This window comes from Sardina pilchardus, chromosome 22, assembly GCF_963854185.1.
Source record: "Sardina pilchardus chromosome 22, fSarPil1.1, whole genome shotgun sequence".
Taxonomy (NCBI): Eukaryota; Metazoa; Chordata; class Actinopteri; order Clupeiformes; family Clupeidae; genus Sardina; species Sardina pilchardus.
This window is the reverse complement of record NC_085015.1, coordinates 2,071,002-2,089,262: the sequence shown is the minus strand read 5'-3', so window position 1 is coordinate 2,089,262 and position 18,261 is coordinate 2,071,002. Positions and strand designations below refer to the sequence as shown.

At 41.7% G+C, this 18,261-nt stretch overlaps 1 protein-coding gene across 3 annotated transcripts in view; it reads right to left on the bottom strand.

The window, feature by feature from the left end:
- The window catches only part of LOC134069953 (nuclear GTPase SLIP-GC-like), a 52,347-nt gene that overhangs the window by 13,004 nt on the left and 21,082 nt on the right, over window positions 1-18,261 (bottom strand). For 2 of the 3 annotated variants that reach the window (XM_062526115.1, XM_062526117.1), the window contains 10 exons: window positions 18,009-18,151; window positions 17,746-17,922; window positions 17,385-17,545; window positions 15,159-15,282; window positions 14,921-15,029; window positions 14,552-14,685; window positions 13,202-13,283; window positions 12,916-12,955; window positions 11,646-11,792; window positions 1,114-1,865 (listed from right to left, as the gene is read on the bottom strand). In XM_062526115.1, coding sequence (XP_062382099.1) covers window positions 1,114-1,865; window positions 11,646-11,792; window positions 12,916-12,955; window positions 13,202-13,283; window positions 14,552-14,685; window positions 14,921-15,029; window positions 15,159-15,282; window positions 17,385-17,545; window positions 17,746-17,922; window positions 18,009-18,151 — 1,869 coding nt within the window. The remainder of the gene's footprint in view (window positions 1-1,113; window positions 1,866-11,645; window positions 11,793-12,915; window positions 12,956-13,201; window positions 13,284-14,551; window positions 14,686-14,920; window positions 15,030-15,158; window positions 15,283-17,384; window positions 17,546-17,745; window positions 17,923-18,008; window positions 18,152-18,261) is intronic. The other variant, XM_062526116.1, reaches the window with a different exon arrangement.

Below are 18,261 nucleotides of genomic sequence, written 5' to 3'. Positions count from 1 at the left end.
TGAACCTGGTTCTGCACGATTAGACCTACAGTTTTGAACATTCAACCAATCTTATGCTAAGCTTTGGCTATCAGATATTTAATTTAAAATGTATCAACTTATCCAGCGTCACTTAGGCTACTTTGCCGGTGCGCTACAAAATAAATTGGCTAAATAGGCTACATGAAAACTGTGACAATGTCATCCGAAGTGGAATCTCAATTGATGGACCTATCAATCGCGGCCTGAGGAATAAATTTTCAGAGTTGACTCTCCATCAGTGCTGGCACAGCGTTGTGCACGAATATCCTGCCCTTGGTCACCATGCAATAATAGTGCGTTTGCCTTTCAGTGCCACCTATTTACGTGAAGCTGGCTTCTCTGCTCTCACGCAGCTAAATAACAGATGTGCATTCAAATTTGGCAAACACTGAACGCTCGTGGTGAACATGTTTTCTTTGAACAGTTACATTTGAATGATTTGGTGTTAATATTACATTCTAACAAATTGCATTGTTGCCTTCATCAAACTCACGTCCACTGTATAATAGTGGAGAACTACCCCTTCAGACTTTTTGCAAACGTTTGCCGAGATCAAGGCCAACTGAAAACTGTTTACAAACGCTCGCCTATGTTTGCGAATGTTAACGCACCTCACCAATGTATACCAATGAGTATTCGTTAGGCTGTGAAATGTTTATATTCATGTAGGCCTATTTGAATGTCTAAAATGTATTTATATTTATATTTTCTAAAATAAATTGTCAAATCATTGGCTTGATGAATGAATGCTGTAATTTTGCTAGTGGGTCGCGACTGAGTTGGTATATTCAAATTTGGGTTGCGGGGGGAAAAAGGTTGAGAACCTTTAGTTGTGGGCCTGATGTTAGTAGTATCACAAAACATTTGTGCAGCAATATGCCTTTATGCAATTCATGTTTTTAAGCTAAGCAGCAGCGATGGCCTGGCTGCTGTACCGTCTGTGTGTGTGTGTGAGAGCGAGAGAGAGATACAAATAGAGAGGGAAAGTGTGTGTGTGTGTGTGTGTATGTGTGTGTGTGAGAGAGAGAGATAAAGAGAGAAAGAGTGTGTGTGTGTATGTGTGTGAGAGAGAGTGTGTGTGTGTGAGAGTACCATTGTCCTGGCTTCTGCCTTGTGCTGGGCTCCTGCCTACAGCGCCGGGTGGGTCGATCCTCACACTCTCTAGCGCCTCCTCCTGGAGTTCCAGGGAATTGATGCCGGTTCTGTCGCGGTAGTGCAGGAGTGAGCGCACAGCACCCTCTGGTCTCTCCTCGATATTGCTTGCATGGAAGACCAGGGAGCAGGTGGGGGAGCAGGTGGGGGCGCAGTTACAGACAAGCAGCAGCCCCCAATGGATTTTGGAAAAAAGCTGTTTCAGGGGATACAACACCACCCCTAACCAAGAGAAGGAAGGGTGGACAAGCCTGGCATGGTGTCTGGTCAGCTCACACACCTCCACACACACTCCACTCTCCCGCTTATGCAGGACCCTCACAGCATCACACACCTCAGACGCCTCAGAACTCCCCAAACAGAGGAAATGTGGCAGATGGATCTCCTCCAGCTCTCCTGACATGAGCCTGATGTCCATCAGAGGACCAGCTGGTCTTAACTGCAAGTGGACCAGCTCATCAGCCAAGACATGCCAGTCTATGGAGCGGTACTGCAGGGTGACTGGACCAGCACATGTCCAGCGCAGACCAGACTCTGGGCACTCATAGCTCCCTTTATCAGAGCGCAGGCTGTAGGTGGAGACGCTCTCCTCTGTGGAGACTTCAGGCTTCACCAGGTCCCAGTGGCTGGAGTCTGGAACTTCAGCACAGGATTCACAGCTCCTCTGTGGGGCATCAATGTGGTGATCCTCCCTTTAACACACACACACACACACACAGTGCCATTTGTGCGCAAATCGCGTGTAAGCTCGTGCTTCAGTCACACACTTCTGTGTTATGCACATTCTCCCACTTTCTCATTGACGTTCTGAATGGCATTTCAAAATTGTCTTTGACTTTGTAAATGTAAGCATGGTGAATGGCCTCATGGTGTCATCACATACCCTAACAAAGAATTGACTTCACAAAATTTCACTTTTGCTTTGAGTCAAGACATGCTTGAGGTGTGTAGATTCATCATTAAACAAATCAAAACACTAACTGATAACACTCATAAACACTCATGAAGTCTCTTTAATGGTCATGACTGATGTCATTGTCATCTCATTGTTATGATGGTGTCATGTCAGTCTTACACACACTCCTACAAATAAAGTGATACCAAAAAGTGTATGTCAGTGGCTCCCTGTGTGTGTGAAAACCGGCCCCAGCCGTGGCGTGTGTGTGTGTGTGTGTGTGTGTGTAAACCGGGGCACCTGCACCGCACGCCGGCGACCCGGGTTCGATTCCCGCCCCGTAGTCCTTTCTGGATCACACCCGATTCTCTCTCAAGTCAAGTCAAGTCAGGTTTTATTGATATAGCCCATTTCATACACAGAACGGTAGCCCAATGTGCTTCACATAATCATAATCATAATAATCACATAAAAATAAAAATAAAGATAAAATAAAAATGGTTAAAATGTCAAGTCAATTGATTAAAATGTTAAAATAACTTGAGTAAAATAAAATAATAAAAACTGCTAACATAGACTAAATAAAAACAGATAAAATAAACAGAATAAAATAAGAGCAAAATACAGCACAGATAAAAGAACTTGAAAGCAGACCACGGGTACAGGAGTGAGTTAGTGGAAGGCATCACAGAAAAGTTTGGTTTTTAGTCTGGATTTAAAAATGGAAATGGTGGGAGAGGTTTTGATGTCTATGGGAAGAAGGTTCCAAAGACGGACTACATAGCAGCTAAAAGCTGCCTCTCCCTGCTTGGTGTGGGTGCTGGGTTGTACCAGTTGAAACTTATCTGCTGATCTGAGTGATCTTACTGGGCTATATGCTTGAAGCATCTCTGCTATATAGATAGGTCCATGGCCATTTAGTGATTTAAAAGTAAGTAAAAGGACTTTAAAATCAATTCTGTAGGTCACTGGTAGCCAGTGCAGGGATTTTAAAATTGGTGTAATATGATCTCTTCTTTTGGATCTGGTCAATAGCCTTGCTGCTGCATTTTGGATCATTTGGAGAGATCTTATTGTTTTTTTAGGAAGACCAGTGAAAAGACCATTACAATAATCCACCCTGCTGGTGACGAAAGCATGAATAAGTTTTTCGAGGTCTACCCGTGATATGATTTTTTTTACTTTTGCTATGTTTTTTAAATGATAAAAAGCTGATTTTGTGACTGCCTTTATGTGGTTGTTGAAGCTTAGATCACTGTCAATAGTGACCCCGAGGTTCTTTACATTTTCTGCTACCTCAAAACCTTTCGTTCCCAATAGTGTGGAAATCTTAAGTCTCTGTTCTTTCTTTCCAAAGATGATTACTTCAGTCTTGTCGGTGTTGAGTTTGAGAAGGTTTTTAGACATCCAGTCTTGAACTTGGTTGAGGCAGTGGTAAAGGGATTCCAGGGGAGCAAACTCATTGGGTGACTGGGAGAGGTATAGTTGTGTGTCATCTGCGTAACTATGGTAACTGATGGAATGTTTCTTTATGATTTGGCCAAGTGGGAGCATGTACAGATTAAATAAAAGAGGGCCAAGGATTGAACCCTGAGGGACACCACAAGTTAAGGGCATAGGAGCTGAGGCATGATGACCAATAGACACATAAAAGCTCCTGTGCTCTAAATAGGACTTCAGCCAGCAGATGACCGAGCCAGAGAGACCCACACAGCATTCAAGTCTCTCTAATAGTATGCTGTGGTCAATAGTGTCGAACGCTGCGCTGAGGTCCAACAGTATGAGAACAGTGGTTTTCCCAGCATCATTGTTCAGCCGAATGTCATTGACTACTTTAACCAGAGCAGTTTCAGTGCTATGGTGTTCTCTAAAACCTGACTGATAAAGATCAAGACAGGAAATTGTAGTCAGGAAGGCAGACAATTGATTAAAAACAATTTTTTCAATTGTTTTGCCGATGAAAGGTAAATTAGATATGGGTCTGTAGTTGTTAAGCACAGACCCATCCAGGTTGCTCTTCTTAAGTAGAGGCTTCACAACGGCCATTTTGAGGGACTTGGGAAATGTGCCGGTCAGCAAGGAAGTATTTATGATTAAAAGCATATCAGTAGCTATTAAACGAAACACAGACTTAAAAAAACTAGTGGGTAAAATGTCCAGCTCAGATGTAGAAGAACTTAGACTATTTACGGTCTTTTCAAGAGTGTCAAAGTCAACTGGGCTGAAATCTGACAGTGTGCTGAGCTCATCTCTCTGAATGGTTAGTGGTTCAAAATGAGAGGTTTTGTGTGACATAGATGAGATGTGATGTCTTATGTTCTCTACTTTGCCCTTAAAAAAAGAAGTAAATTCATTGCACTTATTAACTGAAAGAAGCTCAGGTGCTAGATGAGGGGAGGGATTTGTGAGCTTCTCAATAGTGGAGAATAGTGCACAAGTGTTATTGGCTTGGCTGTTGATGGTAGAGAAATGAGACTGTCTCGCTTTACAAATGACAGAATTGTATTTGTGAAGTGTCTTTTTATGGATTAGATAGTCTGAGTTTAGTTTGAATTTGCGCCATATCCTTTCGGTTCTTCTACATTCTTTCTTTTGTATTTTAACTGAAAGGTCATTCGTCCATGGGGCCTTCTGTTTGCCAGTGGATTTTCTTAGTTTTAACGGAGCAATATCATCCATAATAGTTGTCATTCTTGAGTTAAAATCTTCCAGTAAGTGATCAGCAGTCCTTGGGACTGGGATTGTGGACTCGAAAAGTGCTTGCTCAAAGAGAACACAGGTTTTGTCATTTATAACTCTCTTATTGATCATCATGGAGTTATTCTGACGATAGGGGGACATACAGACTTCAATGAAAATACAGCAGTGATCAGATAGGGCTAAGTCCACAACAGATGTAGAGGCAGTTACACCTTTCGTGAGAACAAGATCAAGTGTGTGGCCCTGAGAGTGGGTGGGGCCCTGTATGTGTTGTGTCAGGCTGAAAGCATCAATCAGCGCCAGAAAGTCTCTTACATGTGGGGTTTCAGGATTATCAACATGAATGTTGAAGTCACCAGATATAACAATTCTGTCAAAGTGAACACAGATTTCAGAGAGCAATTCACAGAATTCTTCAAGGAAGACTGCAACTGGCAAACTGGGAGGTCTATATATGGTTAGCAACAGGATTTTTGGACAACCTTTGAGAACAGCACAAAGATATTCAAAAGAGGCATAGTCACCATATGATGACTGTTGACACTGAAAAGAAGCTTTGAAGATTTTAGCTATTCCTCCCCCACGTCTATTTTCACTCTCCCATTCACTTCCTGTCTCTCTCTACTGTCCTATCGAATTAAAGGCACAAAAGCCAAAAAATGTATACTTTAAAAAGTATATAAAAGCCCTTTCACTCATGTCACTTTTTTAAAATCCCCCACAGTGCAAAACATGAGTCCCGCAAACCAAGGAGCTTGTAAGTAAGTGGAGGACAAATGGCTCCTTCGTTTCGAAATGGTTTGGGTACAAGGTGATCGCGTTGCAAATAAAGGTGTTTGTCTAGCGTTAGAAGCTCATTTGAAACTGAAATTAATGCGGCTCACTCAAGAAAATGACAGCTCCTAAGAGACGCCGCTTAGTTTGAGGAAGTGCTAACAATAATAAAGAAAGATTAAAGCTGCGAGCAGCAATGTGGGGGCCAAGCTTTGGAAATTTGGAAAGACAACCCCCCCTCCGCCCCTCCCCCTGTGACCACCATAGAGGAGTATTTGTGTGCTTTTGTCTGGGCTTGAGAGAGAGAGAGAGAGATGAAAGCGTTACTGAAAAATGAGCTGACTTTCTGTGATTATAGCGCCCCCATAGTGGTCAAAAGACATGACATGGGAGAGTGGGCATGTGCAAATGGAACCCCCCCCCCACGACCACCATAGAGGAGGGTGTGTGTGCTTGTGTCTGGGTTAGAGAGCGAGAGATATGAAAGCATTAATGAAAAATGAGCTGACTTCCTGTGATTATAGCGCCCCCCTAGTGGTCAAAAGACATGAAATGGGAGAGTGGGCGCGTGCAAATGGAACCCCCCCCCCCCCCACGACCACCATAGAGGAGGGTGTGTGTGCTTGTGTCTGGGTTTGAGAGAGAGAGAGATGAAAGCATTAATGAAAAATAAGCTGACTTCCTGTGATTATAGCACCCCCCTAGTGGTCAAAAGACATGACATGGGAGAGTGGGCGTGTGCAAATGGAACCCCCCCCCCCTCGACCACCATAGAGGAGGGTGTGTGTGCTTGTGTCTGGGTTTGAGACAGAGAGAGAGTGGATGTGAAGAAAATAGGCTAAATTAATTTCTATTTTTTTTTGTTTTTGTGTGTGTGTCCTTGGGATGTGTTCCTAAGTCCACTTACCAAGTTTGTTGTCGATAGGTGAAAGTGTTGTTTATTATAGCGCCCCTAGTGTTCAAACGTCACCAAATTTAGTGAAGGTCCTCCGGATGTGCTCACAAGTCCACGTACCAAGTTTGGTGTTGATACGAGAAAGTTTTACTAATTATAGCGCCCCTAGTGGTCAGAGTGCACCAAATGTATTGTACGTCCTCAGGGTGGGGTCCCAAGTCCATATACCAAGTTTGGTTTCGATACGTGTAAGCATCGCTGAGATATGAGCCTACTTCCTGTTACTATAGCGCCCCCACAGTTGTCAATGGGCACCAAAGTTGTTGAGGCTTCTCTTAATTGGGTTCTGAGCCCATGTTCTAAGTTTGGTCTTGATACGTGAAAGCCTTGCAGAGATATAGGTTCACTTCCTGTGTGGCGGCTTCGCCGCCAAATTGGATTGGCTGTTACAGGCGAGCACTTCCGTCAATTGTTCCATAAAGCAATGCAATGATAAGTCATGGTCTGAAGATTGTCTGTGCAAATTTTGGTGAGAATCGGATGAAATCTCTGACCTGTGAAACTTTTTGAAAGTTTTGATCTTGGTCTATTGGTGGCGCTACAGCGTTTGTGGAAAAGTCTTGTTAATTGGTGGGTGGGGCTATACCTATTGCGTTAATGTACTGAGCAAGTTTCAGCTTGATAGGTCTAAGCATTTTTGAGTTATTTGCATTAATGTTGTTGAAAAATTGATGAATTTTGACCTGTTGGTGGCGCTGGAGTTTTGGGCTCTGGGGTCTGAAAATTGAGGTATGTGGTCATTGGCTTAGGGAGAATAAGTGTACCAAATATCCCAACTTTTTACTGTATGGTTCTTTGGTTACATAGAGAATAGGTTCACATGCTGTTTTTTGGTGCGTCACCAACTTTGATTGGCTGTGACAGGCAAACGCTTATGAATATTTATTAACAAAGTGATAAGTCTTGAGTGGCCTTGTCTGAAGGTCATGTGTGACAAGTTTGGTGAGAATCGGATGAAATCTCTGACCTGTGAAACTTTTTGAAAGTTTTGACCTTGGTCTATTGGTGGCGCTACAGCGTTTGTGGAAAAGTCTTGTTAATTGGTGGGTGGGGCTATACCTATTGCGTTAATGTACTGAGCAAGTTTCAGCTTGATAGGTCTAAGCATTTTAGAGTTATTTGCATTAATGTTGTTGAAAAATTGATGAATTTTGACCTGTTGGTGGCGCTGGAGTTTTGGGCTCTGGGGTCTGAAAATTGAGGTATGTGGTCATTGGCTTAGGGAGAATAAGTGTACCAAATATCCCAACTTTTTACTGTATGGTTCTTTGGTTACATAGAGAATAGGTTCACATGCTGTTTTTTGCTGCGTTTTAAACTTCGATTGGCTGTGACAGGCAAACGCTTTTGAATATTTATTAACAAAGTGATAAGTCTTGAGTGGCCTTGTCTGAAGGTCACGTGTGACAAGTTTGGTAAGAAATGGACAAAATTTGAGACCTGGGTAACTTTTAGAAAAATTCAGCCTGACCTGTTGGTGGCGCTGGAGTTTTGGGGTTTGTTGTCTGTAAATTTAATAGATTCGGGCAAATTTGAAGTTGAATGAGTGTGCCAAATTTCAGAACTCTGGAGTGTATGGTTGGCTGGGAAATGGGCAATGTGTAATAATAATAATAATAATAATAATTAAAGCTGCGAGCAGCAATGTGGGGGCCAAGCTTTGGAAATATGGAAAGGCAACCCCCCCTCCGCCCCTCCCCCTGTGACCACCATAGAGGAGTATTTGTGTGCTTTTGTCTGGGCTTGAGAGAGAGAGAGAGAGAGATGAAAGCATTACTGAAAAATGAGCTGACTTCCTGTGATTATAGTGCCCCCTTAGTGGTCAAAAGACATGACATGGGAGAGCGGGCGTGTGCAAATGGAACACCCCCCCCCCCACGACCACCATAGAGGAGGGTGTGTGTGCTTGTGTCTGGGTAAGAGAGCGAGAGAGATGAAAGCATTAATGAAAAATGAGCTGACTTCCTGTGATTCTAGCGCCCCCCTAGTGGTCAAAAGACATGACATGGGAGAGTGGGCGTGTGCAAATGGACCCCCCCCCCCCCCACGACCACCATAGAGGAGGGTGTGTGTGCTTGTGTCTGGGTTTGAGAGAGCGAGAGATGAAAGCATTACTGAAAAATGAGCTGACTTCCTGTGATTATAGCGCCCCCCTAGTGGTCAAAAGACATGACATGGGAGAGTGAGAGTGTGCAAATGGAACCCCCCCCCCCCCCACGACCACCATAGAGGAGTTTGGGAACGAGAGAGAGTGGATGTGAAGAAAATAGCCAAAATTATTTTCTAATTTTTTTTTGGTGTGTGTGTGTCCTTAGGATGTGTTCCTAAGTCCACTTACCAAGTTTGGTTTTGATAGGTGAAAGTGTTGTTTATTATAGCGCCCCTAGTGGTCAAACGTCACCAAATTTATTGTAGGTCCTCAGGATGTATTCACAAGTCCATGTACCAAGTTTGGTGTTGATACGAGAAAGTTTTGCTAATTATAGCGCCCCTAGTGGTCAGAGTACACCAAATGTATTGTGCGTCCTCAGGGTGGGGTCCCAAGTCCATATACCAAGTTTGGTTTGGATACGTGAAAGCATTGCGGAGATATGAGCCTACTTCCTGTTACTATAGCGCCCCCACAGTTGTCAAAGGGCACCAAAGTTGTTGAGGCTTCTCTTAATTGGGTTCTGAGCCCATGTTCTAAGTTTGGTCTTGATATGTGAAAGCCTTGCAGAGATATAGGTTCACTTCCTGTGTGGCGGCTTCGCCGCCAATTTGGATTGGCTGTTACTGGCGAGAACTTCCGTCAATTGTTCCATAAAGCTATACAATTATAAGTCATGGTCTGAAGATGGTGTGTGCAAATTTTGGTGAGAATCGGATGAAATGTGTGACCTGTGAAACTTTTTGAAAGTTTTGACCTTGGTCTATTGGTGGCGCTACAGCGTTTGTTGAAAAGTCTTGTTAATTGGTGGGTGGGGCTATAACTTTTGCGTTAATACACTGAGCAAGTTTCAGCTTGATAGGTCTAAGCATTTTAGAGTTATATGCATTAATGTTGTTGAGAAGTTGATGAATTTTGACCTGTTGGTGGCGCTAGAGGTTTGAGGTTAAGAGTCTGTAAATTAAGGAAAGTGGTCATTGGCCATAGAAGAATATGTGTGTTGAATTTCAAAACGTTTAACTGTATGGTTCTATGGCTTCCATAGAGATTTAAGTTTAATGTCTGTGTGGCGGCTCCGCCGCCAATTTTGATTGGCTGTTAAGGGCAAATAATTTTGTCAATTCTTCCAAAAAGCAATGCAGTAAGAAGGCATGGTCTGAAGATAGTGTGTGCAAATTTTGGTGAGAATCGGATGAAATGTGTGACCTGTGAAACTTTTTGAAAGTTCTGATCTTGGTCTGTTGGTGGCGCTACAGCGTTAATGGAAAAGTCTTGTTAATTGGTGGGTGGGGCCATACCTTTTGCCTTAATACACTGAGCAAGTTTCAGCTTGATAGGTCTAAGCATTTTAGAGTTATTTGCATTAATGTTGTTGAAAAATTGATGAATTTTGACCTGTTGGTGGCGCTGGAGTTTTGGGCTCTGGGGTCTGAAAATTGGGGTAAGTGGTCATTGGCTCAGGGAGAATAAGTGTACCAAATTTCCCAACTTTTTACTGTATGGTTCTTTGGTTACATAGAGATATAGGTTCACATGCTGTTTTTTGGTGCGTTTTAAACTTCGATTGGCTGTGACAGGCAAATGCTTTTGAATATTTATTAACAAAGTGATAAGTCTTGAGTGGCCTTGTCTGAAGGTCATGTGTGACAAGTTTGGTAAGAAATGGACAAAATTTGAGACCTGGGTAACTTTTTGAAAAATTCAGCCTGACCTGTTGGTGGCGCTGGAGTTTTGGGGTTTGTTGTCTGAAAATTTAATAGATTCGGGCAAATTTGAAGTTGAATCAGTGTGCCAAATTTCAGAACTCTGGAGTGTATGGTTGGCTGGGAAATGGGCAATGTGTAATAATAATAATAATAATAATAATAATAAGAATACGTACAATCACTATGGGTTGCCTCGCAGCTTCGCTGCTTGGCCCCCAATAATAAGAATACGTACAATCACTATGGGTTGCCTCGCAGCTTCGCTGCTTGGCCCCCAATGATCATCATTAGCCTGTTAAAAAAAAAGCAAATAGTAGCCAATGCGCTAACATAGGCTACCCCTGTATGAGCAGCTTAATTAGCGATACCTACGCCGGAGATAGCCTGTTTGACGGCTCAGGGATATCAACGCAGAGGTATGCTTGAAACCAGCATATTTATGGTTTTGCAAGCTAAAATTTAGCGTGATCTTCATATTCATTGTGATACTAGGCCTATATTGGCCTCATGCATATGAAAAAATAATGTAGGCTAATGTAATTTGTAAAAAGAACACACGTGAAACAACGTTTTCACATTACAGTTGGCTGATAACATTTCAAATAGATCCCAGTTAGCTCATTAGGAAGGTTATTGAGTAAAGTAGGCTATACTGTTGATGTTGTTTCATAGCCTTTTGTGTACTGCGAGATTTTGACAAAAGCTGCCTGACATGGGCTCACGTGAGCTCTCTGCATCCCTCTGCTTTAAGCATCTAGTGTTTATGTTGGCTAACTGTATCGGATGTGGTGCTATCAGAGCAGGAAGTTAGATATGGCGCATGACTTGCAGTGATGCATCGTATTTAAAAAAAAGAAAAGAAAAAAAAAACGCCATTTAAATGAAGCACAGAAATGAGGCACCGAAATTCACGTTGTTATTCGGTATGGTTACTACCGTTTGCGTCGGCACCGGTTCCATACTAGAACCGCGTTTCGGTGCCCAACCCTATATAATAAGCAAAAATAACTGACCGTAGAACGTTGGGGAGGCCCATTGAAAGTGAATGGGAGCTCCCTCAACATTCTAGAGAGCCGTATAATAAAATAATATAATAGCCTAATAGAGATCGCTTTTTTTCCCTTTATAACCGACTAACGACAACTTTGATCGGTTTAACAGTCACCAGTTAACATCCCTAGTGTGTATGTGTGTGTGTGTGTGTGTGTGTGTGTGCGAGCAAGCGAGAGAGACAGAGAGAGAGAGAGAGAGAGAGAGAGAGAGAGTATGTACCCCTGTCTCCACCAGACTCACGTGTGTGTGTCCAGAGAGAGCAGCTGTGCTCCTGGGTCCTGCTGGACCTTGTCTCTGAGGTGCAGATCTGCAGCATCTGAGTGGGAGCTGCTAGCAGAGGCTGCTGCTGCTGCTGGACTCTCCTTTAGGAAGATACCATCATCCACTCTAGAAGACAAATGATTACTCATGTGTTAATGCTCACATTAGTTTCTCTATATTTTTGCACACCAAAATACAAACATGCGCACGCGCACGCACACACACACACACACACACACACACACACACACACACACACACACACACACACAGTCTGGTGGAGAGGGGTGCACATTACTCTCTCCCTCTCTCTTGATTGCATTGAGCTCAATGAGAATGAAACCAGCTAATTAGCTCTAATAACTGACATTAAGCATGCCAAACTCTTAGTATGTGAAGGGTATGGTGTTAATGTGGGGTTATTTTAATTCCAAAGGTCAAGGGGATTTTATCAGGGTGCATAGTGTCCTGGATCCATTAAATAACTGGCCTTTAAAAATAAAAATAAAAATCCTCTATGGGAATTTAACATGGGCGTTCCAATACTTATGACCCCCTATGTTTTAAGGAAAACATTTATTTATTTAGAATACTCATTCACAAAGAAAATTGATGTCATTAAGGGTTGGATATTTCCTCATTGTTTCATTTAAGGCATTAAGATCAATTTCCAAAAGATGATTTTATATTTAACTTTAAGCATGTTTTCCAATACTTTTGGAGGGCACTGTATGTTAAATTAAAGTTCCATTAATTTATTACAGGAGCATTCATCCATTACATTTAGCCTTGCAATTTTGAGTTGCATAATAGGCATGAACACATTAGCCTTTATGTATTAGAACACATAAAACATTAGCATTTATGTATTAGCTGTACATTAGCATTATACAGTACAGCCAGTTTGTGTCTGCCTCAATAAATGGCAAATATCAAGCAAGCCCTTTAAACACCACTAGCTACTTTAATATGAATTAAATCCTTAAAACTTTACTGACATTGACTGACCAATTAACATTACAAATTTACAATCTGAGTGATTTTCACAAAATGAGCATTTTAAACATTATAGATACAAACAAAAGCATAAGAGATATATGTGTGTAATTACAGGCTTCCCATCTCCACCCCCAAAAAAATATCAGATCAATTTCTTCCAGATAATTTGTGTTACATCAACGTGCACAATCGTTGACGACAGAAACCAAGATGATTGACAGTATGTTGATTGTTGGAGAGTTATATTTACCTTACAACTCTTTTCATCCTTTTCACCTCCTCAGTGATATCTGCAAGATTACAAAATATATGACTTTTTAAATATTTATTCTACTGAAAAGCTGGACTTGAGACTCTGCACGCATTACTAATTTATAACAAAGTCCCTTGTTAGGCTCATTTGTGTAAAGGGTTCAAGTTAAAGTGGTTTGAAGTGTAAACTTTGGGGAAACTTTGCATGTTATAATTTATGGATGAAACAGAGAAATGTCAGAACCCAGCAATCATTAATTTGCAGCGTGTTGGAGCATACTCACCAGGGAGAGGCAAGATGAACCTCAGACTAAGTGCATCAGCAACAATGTCCTGTAATTCTCTCAGTGTTTTCTCGATATGATTCTAAGAGGGCAGAATGAAGTAAACATTATTATGAGTAATTAAAAGTGAGAGGGAAAATATGTTAGCCTGGTTATCACCAGACTAAGCTCAATCTTTTAAGATTAAACATTAGTCTGGGGAGTCTGTGTTGTATTTCTACTGCACAAGAGGCGTGACCAATGGACAACGAAAACGAACCGAACTAAGAGCTTTTGGTTCGAATGGATCGTTTGAAATGCTGTTGGTGTTAAAGCACCCTTAAACTTTAAAATTGCATTTTCAGTTTGACTTTAACTCATTAACTGCCATTGACGTCTTTAAACGTCAATTTAGACACATACGTTCACTGCCATTGATGTCTTTAGACGTCAATTGCATTTTTCAATGGGGAGGGCTCATGGGTGAGCTTGGGAACGATCTGGCATAGTTTCAAGCTTGTAAACAGACTGGACTAGCGATCCGAACCGCTAGATGACAGCAGTGCCATTTGGATGATTATCTGCCTGCAGAGTATCTGCCTGTAGAGTGCACATGTAGATATACAACAAAGCTAGCACTGAAGATCGACCACAGTGGATCTAGTTTGCACGCGGTGCAGGGAATAAATATGCTTACTTCTTACATCAAGGATGGAAAACGTGTGAACGGTATGATCCATTTACATTGGATATTGCTGTTTAGACTAACAACAACTTTGCTAGTGCTAGCTTGCTAAGTCTACCGTCCTGGGGTGCATTTCCCAAAGCCATAGTTGCTAACCTGTTAGCAACTTAGTTGGTTGGCAATGAGAAATTGCATTGCAACCAACAAAGTTGCTAACTTAGTTAGCAACTATGGTTTTGGGAAACACACCCCTGTTCAGAGTCTATAGCGACCATCAGAGTCCCTAGCAACCTTGACGAGACTGACGAGATAACAGTGCAATCGTGGTTGACATACTACTGAAACGCTATCGTTAAAAAGTTGATTTTCACAAAAAGATCGTTTTCTCCATTTTTTGGTCAGAAACAGGTGTTTTTAGCCAAACTAACCCATGTTCTACTGACGATTACTAAAGAACGAAAAACGATAGAAACAAACCGTTTTTTTCCTGGTGAAAGAAGAGAGTCTACTCTTTCATTTGGTACCTTCAGTGTTTACATAGTCATAAATCTCACCGTTCGGTGGATCTTGAAAAAACAGTCAAAATGCTGTAAAACGTCTGGCAGTATGGATCGCTCTGCACTGAAAATGGCTGGCAGCCAATGAGTTAATAGGTAATGGCTAAAGGAACACATGTATTTCCGTACCGTCATGTGATCAAACTTCTCCAGCATTTTCAGCGTGGCTCCTTTGTACATGATGGCCTTATTTTCCTCTATGCCTGCTCTCAGCATATCCTGCATTCTCCTGAAGGCTCCTTCTCCAGATTCAGATGCTGCATCTGATAATATGAGGTATGACACACAGACACAGACACACACACACACACACACACACACACACACACACACACACACACACACACACACACACACACACACACACACACACAACATTCAGTAACAATATTCACTGGATATTATAAGTTGGTTAACAAGACTGTCAGTCATGGTTAGTCGTGGTTTAATGCACACCATTGTTTATTATAACACATTTAATCCATAGAATAAACTTACCCTCGTACACTGGGAGCATAGCAGACTCTATGTTGTCTTTGAGACAATTGTAGATTCCTTTTTTCCTTAAAAGAATGTTTACTTCCAGTGCTGTCTTTCGTTTATTCAGCTTGAGAGTGGGGACAAAACACCTTCAGTAGTTAGTGGTTGGTGCATACATGCCCTGTACTGTATATGTTTTCACACAACACTTTTAGTGTGTGATGCAGCACATTTTGGTTGGGGGCTCTCTACTCACCTGAGTCTTGATGAAGATTAGAATGAGTTTTACATGAGGACTGAAGTCATCCATAACATCACTGATGGGGTCAAATTTCTGAAGCATGGCTGGCACAGACTGAGTTTGTCTTGAGCTCCTCCTGCTGGAAAAATAAATGCTCATCAGTGGAAATGTTTACACTTTACTTGAAGGTATCCACATAAGAGTACCATTACACTGTCATAAACATGTAATAAACATTAAAAACAAGTCACAAACCTTTATGACATAGTGCTTTTGTCATTAAGTGTCATGACAAGTTAGTGTTAATGGGGGTACACACATAAAGATAATCGGGCTGATTTTGCCCCGATTTCCCCCCTTCCGACCAAAGACAGACAACGGCCGATTATCTTATGAGATTTTCTTGTTCTTCCGAAAGTGTCTGGTCAAAATTCTCCCGCCAATAGCCTTTATGACGCGCCGGAAAACGTTCGGCGCCGATCATCGTAAATATTAAACATGTTCAATATTTGCACCTGGAAATCCTGTAGTGTATGGGGTGTTCTGAGGGCAGCCGAGAAATACTTTTTATCGTCATGTGTGGGTTCTCTCACAGATAAAAAATCGTTTGAGATTTAAAAAATCGTTATGTGTGTATGTCGCTTTAGGGATCATGTTTCATGACAGTGTCATGTGTTCTTCAGAGTGTCATGTCACTCTTACGGTGGGTTTCCACACAACTTAAATTTCGCTTTGCTCCCATTGAAAAAGAATGGGGAAGCGAAATTCACTCCGGTAGGGCGAAATGATGCGAATTCGCCTCTTTGGGCGAAACGAAGTTGGCAAATTCTGAACTTTATGCAAATTAGAAACAAATCAGAAGCCTGCGTTGTACACAGAGGCGGGAGTAACAAAAAAATCAGAGAACAATGGCGGCGGCTCTGGGGGTCGTAACTGAAAATACTAAATGTGAATAAAGGTCTCTTGACCACTTTTAATGGTTTATTTTGATACGGTTTATTGTTTATATGCGACACAAATGTGGTCAGGACACACAGATCATTGTAGGTTAACGTAATCTCTCGAACGGTAGAGTTAGCTTGTTGACCCATTAGAACCAAATGAAAACACATAGCAACTAGATAGCTAGCTCGCTGATATTAACTACTGTGGTGTTTCTGTAGAACATGAATTGTTGTCAACATAAAAATATTACAACGGATTGTTGGATGTATGCCACTTGAACACACTTGGGCTAAATAAACCACTGGATATAATCTGAAGTACTGGACTGTCTTGCTAACTAACCACTAAGCCAGACCTGGGCAAACTACGGCACGCGGGCCACATCCGGCCCGCAGGCTTTCCCTGACCGGCTCGCGCAAGGTCCGTGAAAAAACAGTAGGCAGTCAAGCGCCGATCATCAAGAGATAATGGACGCAAATAAACATTGTTGATTTTTGAAAGCGACTGCTATTTTTAATCCCATATGTTTGTGCGTTTATGCATACGATGTAAACACCCTCACTGATGTGCTGGTGAATAGAGTTTCGTATCTAAATGCAGTTGCCTTTACATAGTCTTGTGTATAAAGTTAAAGCAAAAACATAGCCTTAAAAAAATAGTTTTTTTTTTGTGAATGTTGATTAACTACTCGCATAGCCTACTATTGTCTGTATTTTGTAGAGTTAATTTAATGTCGGTCTTTGAAATATTGGTGGCTTTTTTTGTCTTTGTAAACTGAAAAAACAAAAAAACAATTTCAAAACAATTTAATTTGAGAATGAGGATTAAATAGGCTACTGGACATACAGTATATGAAACATTGCCATTTTTACTTTGTCTTCCTTACATTTTCATCTTTTCTTACTAGTCGTAACCAAAACCATACGATTTACTTAATGTTATACAAGAGCAGAATAGAATTGAACCGAATTGAGTTCAGACTTGAGTTCAGTGTTTTGGGTCCGGCCCTCCTCAACAGTCCCAGTTTCTCATGTGGCCCCTTGGGGAAATGAATTGCCCACCCCTGCACTAAGCTAACCTGTTGAGCTACCGTTGACCACCATTTTCAACAAAGGTATCCTGCCTGTCACTCAGCCAAAACGCTAGGTGTGTGACCACGCCTTCTGGGCTTTTTTTCACATGGCGACATGCTCTGTGGAAACCCAGCTTTACATAGACACCTTCAAGTAATGTTGCCAATATGTTTCTTCATTTCTTCACTTCAGACATAACTTTAGATCAAATGCTCAAACTTACTCAAACAGATTATGAAATGTTCTGTCCATGTTTTCTTTCATGTGCGAAACAAGCACACCATTAAGATCTGTGACTTTTCCAGTGTCCTTTGAAACTGTAACTCCTCCTTTCACACACAAAGCTTTCAGAGTTTTGTGGTAACCCTGGAATGTTGGTATGTCCTGAAACCAGACAGACATTTTCATATGCATGCAAGAAGACACAAATCTGCCTGATGCATTGGAGCTATCTAAAAACATTCTTCCCTGTAGCTATGGAGTGAATGAACAAATACCACCCCCCCAAGTGTCATTGCCCGGGTTTTGTGTCGTCATCCCCACACACACACACACACACACACACATCAAAAATGTATACATACTGGTTTTATCACTTTTTTCTCTGCTTCTCTTGGGGAGACCGTCATAGACTTTTCTGCAAACTTAGAGAGGCACTGGTCCAGAGCATTGTACTTCTCTCTCAGAGATTGACACAAGTCAGTCAGGGCTTCTGTTAGTTCTTCGTTCAATGTCCTGTAAGCCTGACGTCTTTCCTTAGCCTGAAAACAAAATAAGAAATTCATATAATTAATATTATTGACAGCTGATCTTATAGATAAAGAGACACTGACACATATAGACGTACAATCTCAAAATTAATGGATCTGTCACACTTTGACCCTTGGATCAAGGACAGAACCCCCTCAACTTCCTTGATGTACTCGTCCTCTATCTTCTTGGAGAAGCGGACATTGAGATTTCTTAGCAGTCTCCTCAGAGCTGGGATTTCTAAAGAACACACACACACACACACACACACACACACACACACACACACACAGAAGAGCCATGAATAAAGTCCTGCTTTTGGTTGCAAGGTAATTCATGTACATATACAC